We start from the raw sequence: 12223 nt of genomic DNA on the forward strand, positions 1-12223 counted from the left end.
CATGAGTTTCCCCCTCAATAAACTTAATATATATATATATATATATAGTTCTTTTATGGTACCCAACACTATATGCCCACTTCATGCCCACCATGTACAATAGATGAGTTGACTTATACATGGTGGGCATGAAATGGGCATATAGTGTTGGGCACCATAAAAGAACTATATATATATATATATATATATATATATATATATTATATATATATTGTACTCCACACATTAGGCCAAGTGAGGTTCATTGCTGATACCTAACAATTCCTTTTCAAATAGTTCTTCCGACTAATAATCTATTATCACCAAATACGTGATTCTAGTTATGCTACTCATTATACAACCGAGCAATTGATAATTGTAGTAAAAAGTTATGATCATCGATGCAAATACACGTTAGCTTATAGGTACTGATGGTCGCGGTGGATACTTGAATTGGACACATTTTTTGTTTGTTCACCATTTGCGATGGAAGCAATACGGAAGTGAAGTCTTTAAAAGACACAACTTTTGCATGCATCATCTACTAGGTGTGAATATATATCGAACATTGACCAAAAGATACTGATATCTCGGGGAGTTTTCGGTTAATTAGCTTATTCAAGGAGATCACTTTATTGATAGATATCAGACACTAACATAGTTGCACATGTTTTGGATAATATTATCCTTTCTTGATCATTTAGTTGCATAGTAGATTGTTTGAAAGATACTTGTACGTTGCTCATTCCGACATATAGCTAAAGATAGGAAGAAGATTGTGTGATATCAAATATGAGAATACTTAGATTTATTTGCATTGGTGATCTAGAAATACAAAATAAGTGGTACAAGAGAAGAAAAATTTCACTTCATCTTGGCTTCTATCTTGTCCCCACTATTATGGGAAAAAAAGTGCACATACCAAAAAAAGCAAAGATTAATTGAAGTTAACCAGTAAATTTGAGTTGCTTATAATGGACGAGCATTAATTTTTGAGTGGTGAGGACGTCAGGTTGATAAGAGGGAAAAGTAGTCCCTTTTAGTTATTTATTTTTTAAATCAGACAGTGTTTGTAACCTCTAAAAATAAGTGATTATGAATTTTTTTATAAATTTTAAAATTAGATAATTTATAATTTAAATTATTTCATAATTTATAACAAAGATTATTTTTTTTCTTATTTTTTTTTTAAGAGCGTATAACAAAGATTCTATCCCTTTTTCCATTTTCTCATTTTCTAAATGTCATTACCATACATATGTCTATCTCGTTCGACAAATGATTATTCAAATGACAGCATCATCCCAATCCTATGAAATAGATCGTGTTTTTCGTAAAACAAAATAAAAATAAAGTATTTTAAAAAAAAATTAAAATTCAAGTTATTAATTTTTTTAATTGAAATGGAGAGAAATAAAACATAAAATAAAATCATATTATAATATGGTAAAATCGTGTAGCGAGATGAATCATGAATAGGGCTAGGTATACCATACCAAAATACGATACCGTATACCATATCGTACCATACCGGTATGAAGAATTTCATACCGGTACCATACCGAAAATTCGGTATATCGGTATGTCGAATTTTCGGTACGGAGAATTTTTATATCGAATACCGTACACGATATAAAAAAAATTCGGTATACTGACAAATTTCGGTATACCCAAAAAAAACTCGGTATACCAAAATTTTTTTCGGTATACCGAGTTTTTTTTTCGGTATACCGTGAAAATTTTTTTAAAAAAATTAATTCGGTATACCGAAATAAAAAATTTTATATACCGTTACCGATACCGAAATTTTTGGTATACTGATTTTTCGATATATTCGATAAATTTTTCGGTACAGTATGACGGTATTTTCGGCATTTCGGTATTTTTCACGGCCCTAATCATGAATGGTGTTTAGTCAAATTCAAAATTACACAATGACTTTATATTTGTATTATATATATGGTAATGGATATTTAATATAATTTTAAAATTTTTCTATATGGATTAATACATCATCCCTACAATTTATAAATATATATCTAATTAAGTTTTATCTTTATTTTTTTAAAAAAAAAAAAAAAAGATACACTTCATATGATATAAACGATCCTTACCATGATAATCAACTGTATAGATATCTAATGTGTGCATAGAGACGCTAGCACGTATAAGATATGTCTCCGTTGATCTGACATTTTATAAATGTTTATTACATAAATTTATAAGTTGGAAAATTGGAGTTTTGCAGGGTTTGAGAATTCAATATTGCTACGAGATTATTGATCAAGTACTAATTCATTGCATAATCACGTACAAGGATAATCTCTTTTTACCTTAAATTTCTTTAATTAATTCATGAATGCATATTTAAATCAAGTTGCTTAGACTGTAAGGTAAGCCCAGGGATAAAATCGGCATCACTGGAAAACTTGAAAAAGCCACAAATCCAACTGCGACCTACATTTTTATAAGATTATAATCTCTCTTTAATATTTCTTGCATATTGTTTTAAACTTTACACACACAAAATCATTTTCAGAGAATCTTTCAGATTATAATGGCAAATTTAATATCATAAAGACGCAAATCAGATCGTCTCACAGATTAATTTTGTAAATGAATTTGAGATCTGATCCGACTTTGTTTATAAAAAATATATATATAAACTTTTTAATTACAAATATTGATCAAATCGACCTATATTAATTAAAATATAAATCCACGAGAGATTGTTTGACAAAAACTTACTCATTTAATAATGAGACTAATAATTGCGTACCTAATTAAAATAATTAAAGGCTGAAATTGCAGAAATCTTTTGTTAATCCCCAGAAAGTTTGTATTTTTATTAACCATTTGTCGTCAAATGATTAATATATAGCTAAGAGCATCTTTGCATACCCCATCCAACTCCACTACTTAACCCTTTTCTTGTTATTATTATTGATTTTTAAAAATATACATATTTTTTGTAGTCAGAATCTTATCATTGCCAACCTGGGATTCTTTCCATTCCCATTTTTAATCATCAGCTACAATATGCATCACTTTGTAAATTTGTCTCAACTCTCAAGTACAAATTCCTTCGTTTCAAAAGTAAACAAAACGAGTAAATTTCTTCTCATATGGTTTCACGAATTTTCAAATATCCGTAAAATTTGTCGATTCGATCCATAGTAAAAATTGTCAATATATATATATATATATATATATATATATATTTATTCGAGAGTGGATTAATTTTTAGAACGTTGTTCGAAAGTAGCCACATTTTCAATGGCCCAAGTAGAAATGGAAAGACGACAGAAGCTGCTGTTTAGAAACAATCAGTGAAAATTACGTTGTCCCCCTTAATATGTGCCACAAATTACGATTTGATTGCAATAAAAATTGAATTGGAGTCATTATTATCAGTTGTATTAAGACCTGAAATGATAATAATGTCCCACTCATACAGCTGGTTACAGCATAAGTAACCATCAAAACCACTGGGCAATTGACCTAACCATATTCAAAAATCTTGAAAAAGATACCAATGAATCTTGTAGAATTGATACACCAACAACAAGAAAGTCATATTTGGTTCAAGTCAAAATAGGAGAAAAAGATTAAGCAAATCAATATGTTTACAAGAAAAATCATGAAATCTTGTTTATTTCATATATTAACTAATGGAAATACTATCTTCCATTACAAGTACATAATCAAATTATGCTCTTGAATATTCTAATATTACAATGGGTACTCAAAAAACATCCCAAAAAAAAGAGTAGGAAATACGAATTCAATTAAAGTACATAAATAATAGAAGGAGAAAAAAATATATATCAGCTTAGGTCTACGAAATCAATTAGCAATATCTTCAGGCCATGAAGCGTAGTTGTCAAATCTTTACATTATATAGCCTTTTTTCTTGTTTCCTGGGAGCTTTAAGTCTTCCATTAAAGAGTAGTTTTCACCGCTCGACTTTCACATCACACGTTTGATCCATCTGGAAAATGCTAAGCAGATCACCTTCACCGAACTCCGGGAACTGTACGATTGCGAAAGACGGCAAGTCAGCGATGTTCATCGGGCAAAATTTTAGGCCGAAATATATAATACACAAGAAATATTTCAAATTTAACTTACACCAAATCCACCAGGGCTTAAATTTTGGCTGGGTTGCCTGTTTGGAGTAGGATTACAATGCAATTGATGTACATTCAAGAAAGCTGGCGCAGAGGAATCCAAAGGGTACATTTGTTTTGGTACATTTTCCATGTTACAATCCCCTCCTGGATTTACTGAGGCTAGTTTCATCGACAGGAACTGTTAAAACAACATCAAAACACAGTAAGATCTTTAATAATAGACAAGAAAGTCAACACGTGATTGATGTACGACAAATTTACCTCGACTTGACGTTGCAATGATTGTACATAATTTATGATTTCGTCGAGCATCAGGGCTTTTCCAGTCACCTGAGTCAGAAGAAATGCACAAGATCAAGTTTCTTGATGGATTTTTTTTTTTTAAATCTTGGAGAAATTCAAGAAAGTTGAGTGAACCTGAAATTTGCATTACCTTATTACAACCTGGTACAAGATCCTGGAGAAGTTTCATCCTCTCGCTGATTTTCTCTCGTCGGACCTAATCGAACAAGATGAAGATTCGACATAATTACTCACGGTGATCATCGAAAGATGAAATTTTGTGAGGAAATTAAGTTTTGGCTTACTCTTTCTGCTAAGCTGTGGCTATCAGTAGCTTGACCCCTTCTTGCTCTGACATGAATGTAGTCCTTTGGGGGTTCAGGTGGCTTTTGATTACTCTTTTGTTTCTCATTTTCATCAATGGCTTCTTCCTCTGGTTTAGCACTGCCATTTTCGATTTTGCCGCTTTCTGCTGATTTTGAACGCTTGATATTCGCATCATCGTCGCCTTCGAACCCCTGATGATAACACAAGAACTGAATGAGTTCAAAATTCTTGGAATGTGAAAGGAAATTGGCATACATAAACATTGGACTGAATATCGATACCTTAGCTAAATGGGATCCATCTTCTTTAGATTTCCCTCTGGGTACTGGTTTCCTTTTTCTGGAATTCAGCTCGATTGAGATTTTTGAACCTGTTTCTGCAACTGGAATTTGATCAGAAACGGTGGATTTTTCGTTAGAATCGGAGACAAATTCGTTAATGGGAGCTCTGTTTTCATTCCTAGGCTGGTTTTTGAGCTTCGACTCCTCTTGCTGGAGAGAAGGGCTGCTAGAAACTCGGGATAGCTTTCCATTCTCCATTAACGGAGCACTGGCTCTCTGTAACAATCCAGCATTAAATGGAGGTGTAGTCCTCCCATTGAAGCTCCATCTTCCAAAGCAAGAAAACTTGGCAGCTCTCTCCGCGAACCCCGGATCAGTGGAAAACGAAGGAAGAGGATTCAGGGGAACCGAGTATCCCAGCTTGGGGGCGTGGACTTGATCAAGAATCGGGAAACTCAGCTTCGGAGGAGAACTCAAAGGAGTAGTGTAACAAGAACCATTAGTGTCAGCATTAACATCGACGTGACAGTAACCACCTCCCGCCATGGACGGAGGGAAAACGCCGGAGTTCCGAGCTGCGCCGCCCAGCTTCCCGATCAGTTCTTGGAGTACGAAAGCGTCCGTGGACAATCCAGAGGTGGAGGGGGAAGACAACATTGAACTGAAAGCTGAGTCGAAATGCGCATATGGGTCAGTGTGGGTCAACAAAGACTGCTCCGCCTCGGCGTGCCAAGCCATTGGCGTGATGGTTTCGAAATCCAGCGGCTGCGGGGATGTGATCCCGGCATTTGTGAAGTAGCCAGTGTCCATCATCAATGGTTTTTCCCAGGAAAAATGGAAGAATTGCAGAGTGAACAGAAACTAAGGGAAAAAGAAATTAAGGGGAGGAAGAAAGTTGGAGTGGTGATCCAGTTTTATAATGGCGGAAAAGGATAAATAAATAAATAAATAAATAAATAAAATGAGAGTTTCCTTCCAACTTTTTTTTTAATTTTTTTTTATTTCATACAATATTTGTCTGGGTAATTTAATTAGACGTTTAGTTTTTGAATTTATAAATATTACACGATATATCTTTTTTATAAAGTAGAACAAATTTTTAATAAAATTTAGTTATTTTATACCTCGGACCCAATACAAGAAATTGAATTAACTTTTTTTTAAGCCAAGAAATAGAGTTAATTAGAAACTTAATAAAAAATTTGAAGTGATTAATGTAGCCGTGAAAAGCGGAGGTATAAAGGGTAAAATGCCGGGCCTTAAACGTCAAACCACCAAAATGTCCACCCTCTCTTGAAATTGCCAACTATTTTTTAAAAATATATGGGGGGCTTATAAAATATGAAAGAAAAATCCAATGTGAATTTTGATTGGGGAAAAAATTGAGGATATTGATGAGAAAACTTATAGAATGTCGTTATTGCTTGTTAAACTAAAGGACAAATTAAGGTGTAATTAGTAGTAATAGTTGGAGCTTAAATATTTTCCCAATTTTAATATGTATAGATAAGGATTCGTCGTTTAATGATGGTGGTTATTTTTATTTTTATTTTTATTTTTATTTTTATTTTTATTTTTATTTTTATTTTTATTTTTTGGGTCTTTTTTAATTAGATTTGTACGCTTGAATATGGATACTTATTGTACTTTTGGAGACATAATGTACAAGCGGTCGCTTTAACAAATATTGCTCATGTCACCATATATATTTTCCACCGATATATTTTACGCAAACGTAAATATCAATTTTACATATGCGATCCAGCACAATGATAAAATATTTATTATTTTTATAAGTTACAAAATATTGACTAATATTAGTTTAATACCATTTATTCATTAAATCAGGTTTTTTGTAGAATAACATCCATACACAATTTATAAACACGAATAAAGCAACCAAAAGGAAACGAATGTAATTTGAGATAAATTCTTAAACTAGATCAAAACTTTCTTTACCTCAAGGACATTGATATTTATTCACATAAAATCTAACATAACTTTCGATTTTTTTCCCAATTTCATAAACGCTAAACTTCAAAGTAATTTAAGGAGCAAAGTCTGGAGATACATCTTTTGAATGAAATCATACAAAAGAATGGTACATATCTCACGTGAGTTGGATAAATTAAAGCTTTTGAGAGTCGGTCGTATATATAAATTTGGACAATATTTTATCATTGAGTTAGTTTTTGGCTGGATTTGGCTCAAGTTCGAAATCTTACAAGAGTATATTCAATCTATAGTTTGAATGATTTTTAAAATGATAGACTTCTATGGAGGTGATGAATTTTTATTGATTTTTATAAAAACTCGCAGATTTACGAACAATTGTTTGTAGACTTTTTGCAGGACTTTTATAGATATCTATAAACTTTTCAATTTCATATGTATCTTTAATACATCTTATTATTTTTCGTTTATTTATTTGAATTAATAATTATTTGACATAAATAATAACTTAATTTGAAATATTTTTTAAATTTATTGATGGAAATGAATTTCATTTTTTAAAATTTAAATTGGTATATATATTATTGTAACAAAATTAAATTTTTTTTATAGTTATGTAAATTTAATTTTTTTTTAAAATATGATAATTTATAAATTATTTTATCAATTATATCATAAAAAATTATATGTAAATTTTTATTTTTTTATCATGTCTGTTGTGCGACTATTCAAATATTTTAATTAAGCCGTTTTATAATTTTTTGAATCATATATTATTATTATTAATAAATATTACAATTATTGGTATAATTCAAATATTTGAATTAAGTCGTGTTATAGTTTTTTGAATCATATATTATTATTAAATATGACAATTATTGATATAAATAATAAATTATTAAATATTACAATTATCTCCAGATACATCTTATGAATGGAATCATACATAAGAATGTTAGATATTGAGTTGGACAAATTAAAGTTTTGAGAGTCATATCTATAAATTTGGACAATATTTTATCATTGAGCTAGTTTTGGGCTGAATCTTACTAAAGTTCAAAATTTTAGTATGTTATTAAACCTCTAGTACTTCATCGCTATATGTTAAATTGTCCTAAAAACTATCCACTAATGTTTTATAAACTTCACGTTACAAATTTTCATTCTTAATAAAATTGTGAGTTAGTATATATGAACATCAGCGGTCCTTCCCCAACTAGCATTTGGATGGAATATACTACCCAAGTCAAAAATCTCAATAAAAAAACATGTCCTAATATAGTATGTTATATACTATGTAACTCTATGTTTATTGCATCGAGAATTAAAGTTTGTTTTGGTCAAATTTTATTGTTATTGTCCCCAAAAAAAAAAAAAAACGAAGGCCATTGGTTGTTCTGAAATTTGGCCTCGAACTTCACATTCTCCTCTGCCACCAATTTTATATTTCTCAATGATTGGGTCAATCGATGCTCTGCCAATTTGGATCCAAATCACACGATTTCAAACTTTCATGTTTTTATCATATTTGTAAATATATTTAATTACCCACAAATTTCATTTTACCCATATTGTTGTTTTATTTTTTTTTAAAAATAATAATAATTTTGCTGGGAAAGGGGAGAAATTGTTAACGTGTTGGATAGGTCAATGATTGCATTAAATTCCTAACCTCACCGATGAATTTGGGTTTGGTCGGATTCCCATAGTAAACAAAACGACGAATTTTACTCATCTCTGTTCCCTTTTTACAAATTTATATAAGTTTCCATAATATTCCAGACATCGCTCCTTCTCTTCCTCTACAATTTTTAACCACTTTGCCGCAACAAACATTAATGTTCCATCTCAATATATATGGCTAAAATACACACACATATATATTCTTAACTAGGAACTAACTAACTACATCGATAATTGCTTCGATTTCTAATAAATTTTTTCGACGCGGATTTTGTATCATGTTCTATTTTATACCATTTATGACAATAATGAACTTATGATTTGTGATTAGACAAAATTGTAATGCATCATTCGATCGACTTTTAATAATTAGATTTAATTATTTTGTCTGAGCTATTTTTTTTTTTTATCAGATATAATTGAGTGGGGTTGAAATAAACTTCTTCTTTTTTTTTTTTTTCTTTTTTGGGTTGAAATTAACTTGAAATTAAAGAAGTCCATAGGAAAAAACATTGCGCCGTTGTATGAAGATTTTAAAACAAACGAGTAGAACAAGGACGTAGTACTAATTAATTTGTAGCGCACGATTAAAGTTATAAAATGTTTGACTCGACTCGCAAAATTAAGTGCTTTATCGTATTATTATATCAGAAATTATATTTAAATTAATGCCGCAGCTACGAAAAATAATGCAAGCACTGTCAGTGCATGAACAGATCAGAAAAGGAGATGGACTCAACAACTATTCTGAAATGATAATCAAACATATTTAATAGGCTGGAATCTATGGGAAAATTACATTTTTCAGACTAGTAATTTGCTCTCTCTCTCTCTCTCAAAGTTATGGATCAATTCACATTAATATTTTATTATATAATGTGTATATTTTTTGTTTCAATTTTGTCCCTTTTACTGGACTAGTCCTGGTAACATGATGCTGATAAATGAAAATTGGTGATTTAGTGTTGGATATTGTTGACATGTTTATTGTCACACCATCGCTGTGGTGGAAAATATTTAAATTGAAAAGAAATGCAAGTTAGTAAACTTAGGCCGATAACATGATATGACAAAAAGATAGCAAAATGTACAAATTTCAAAGTCAAAAAATTTATAATTTCCCTAATTAAATATGCATCGTATAAGAAATTAATTTTTTTTTTGGTGATGTGCGAACCCGCAACCGCTATTTTCGATGCGCACTGGGTAAACTCAGTGCCGGCTCCAGGGGGAGGCCACCAACTGCCTAGGGCCTCCCCTAAGGTAGGGCCTTAATTTTTTTTAAAAAAAAATTATATTATATATATATGTTTTATTTTTTCTATTCAAAATCTTTGATGGATTATGGTTCATGGATCTTTAAATATTTTGTAAAAAATTTGACAAGTTAACATTTTTTTATTTTGGTAATTTGTTTTGTTTACGTAAAAATAAAAAATAAAAAATATTTTATAAGATACAAAACTCTTTTTTCGTTAAATTTTTTCTTTCAAGAGTAAGGTTGCTCAAAGTGGGTAAATTATCGTATCGTTTTTTGTATAATGCATTGGTGTTTTTATTTAATTTTTAACTATTTTATTTTTGAAATTTGATTATGGGATTTTAATTCCTTACATATTTTAGTATTTAAATTATAATTTGTACTTGTTTTGTTATATTTAAAAAAACTAAAAATCAAGTATTTATGTTTTCTTAGTTTGATGATTCTTACTATGTTTATGTTATAAATATTTTTTAGTTTTAGGTTTTTTTTAAAAAAAAATTCAATTCAATTGTTTATGTCATTATTTTTAGTCGTAAGAATTTGAAATTTTGATTATCACATAAAATTAGTATATTGATTCTTTTTTGTTGAAAATTTGACAGTAAATAATTCAGTGATTAATCTTTTATTAACATCTAAAATACATTTTATATTGCGTTTATATTATATCTCATATCATCGATCCATATTTGTTATTATTTATTTATTTATTTTTTTGTATTTGTTTTGTTAGATTTACTTGTGAATCATGACGAGAAAAGTAACATTAGAATCTGAAAGTTCGACGAGAAAAAAATGCATTAGATTTATTAAATTATAAATTGGTGATCATTAAGTTCATTTTAATTATTACCAGTTCATATGTACTATTTTTTATATTTAATAAAAAAATGTATATAGATCTTAGATTAGCCTAGGACCTCCAATTTTTTGGAGACGGCCCTGGGTAAACCTCCAAACTAACACAATAGCCTGCAAACTACGTTAGCCAGGTAAATCACATTAGGCAGACCCTGTGTGACAGACTAGTCCAAGAAGATGTTGGTAGGGAAAATCGAACTCCTGACCTCTGCCAAGTGTTCACATACTCCACGAATTTAAACACCCCCTTAGGGACATATAGAAAATTTAAATTTGCTTATCTACGAGGTGGTGTACCTACAATCGAGCAATAGTGAAGCCATTTTAGTTTTCTATTTATATATATATATATATATATATATATTTGTGATTGGCGCAAATTGAATATTATGATTGGCGAATGGATCATGTGGAGTCAGTCGTCAGTATGCGAATATTGTAAATAAAATAATAAGACAATAATTTGTTCCACAGAAAGCTAAGTATTAATAAAAACCCATTGGGGCAATGCATATATGCATGAATCTGAGAGATATGGAGCTCTCAATTATATCCCAGGTTGCATATTCCCAATGGACACTGCTTCAGTTAACTTCAATTCGATCCCCTTTCAATACATCCCCATCCCACACCACACGCACATTTTATTTATTCATCACACCTAGTCATCACTTAATTTCTAGCTCCTTCCACACACACACACATTATATCGTGTACTTATACGAGAAATGTCTGAAGAACTTTGTGGTGAATGAATAATTTTATTATCACGCTTGAAGGTATAAATACTGATTTACAATCTTAGATAGTGCAAGATAAGCACAAATAACTACCTAATCTTAGATACAAAATACAATGAAATAAATCACAAATCTAATCTGTATAATTAGAAACAAATAAACAATATATGTGCAAGATATGCTAACAGGCCCCCTCAAGATGGAGGTTCAGAAGAAACACCAATCTTGGAAGTTAAGGAACGAAGGCGAGCACTAGACAATGGCTTTGTAAGAGCATCGACAAGTTGATCATCCGAGGAAGCATGTGAGACGCGCAACTTCGAAGTTTGAACAAGCTCACGAACAAAGTGATAGTCCAGAGCAATGTGCTTCATACGAGAATGAAAGACTGGATTTGCACACAAATAGGTGGCGCCAATGTTGTCACTGTAAAGTGTAGGAACATCCGGAACAGTAACCCCGAGCTCAACAAGCAAAGAACGGATCCAAGAGAGTTCCGCAGCCCCTGAAGCAAGAGCACGGTATTCCGCCTCAGTGGATGAGCGAGAAACCGAGCGTTGCTTCTTCGAACTCCAAGAGATAGGATTGGGACCGAGAATAATAACATAAGCAGCCGTGGAGCATCGGTCATCCGGATTACCAGCCCAATCAGAGTCAGTGTAACCATGTAGCGAGAGAGAGGCATGCGGCCAAATCTGAAGACTATAATGAAGAGAACCA

At 31.1% G+C, this 12223-nt stretch overlaps 1 protein-coding gene across 1 annotated transcript; it reads right to left on the reverse strand.

Moving 5' to 3' along the window:
• Positions 1 to 3617: 3617 nt before the first annotated feature.
• LOC140881901 (transcription factor bHLH62-like) lies at positions 3618 to 5894 on the reverse strand. The gene is made up of 6 exons (XM_073287557.1): positions 5003 to 5894; positions 4700 to 4912; positions 4546 to 4611; positions 4374 to 4442; positions 4111 to 4290; positions 3618 to 4012 (listed from the first exon to the last, which is right to left on the reverse strand). The coding sequence occupies exons 1-6, from the start codon at positions 5813 to 5815 to the stop codon at positions 3935 to 3937; spliced, it is 1419 nt and encodes a 472-aa protein (XP_073143658.1). The 5' UTR covers positions 5816 to 5894; the 3' UTR covers positions 3618 to 3934.
• Positions 5895 to 12223: the final 6329 nt, after the last annotated feature.

The sequence above is a fragment of the Henckelia pumila genome, chromosome 2, assembly GCF_033568475.1.
Source record: "Henckelia pumila isolate YLH828 chromosome 2, ASM3356847v2, whole genome shotgun sequence".
NCBI classification, from domain to species: Eukaryota; Viridiplantae; Streptophyta; class Magnoliopsida; order Lamiales; family Gesneriaceae; genus Henckelia; species Henckelia pumila.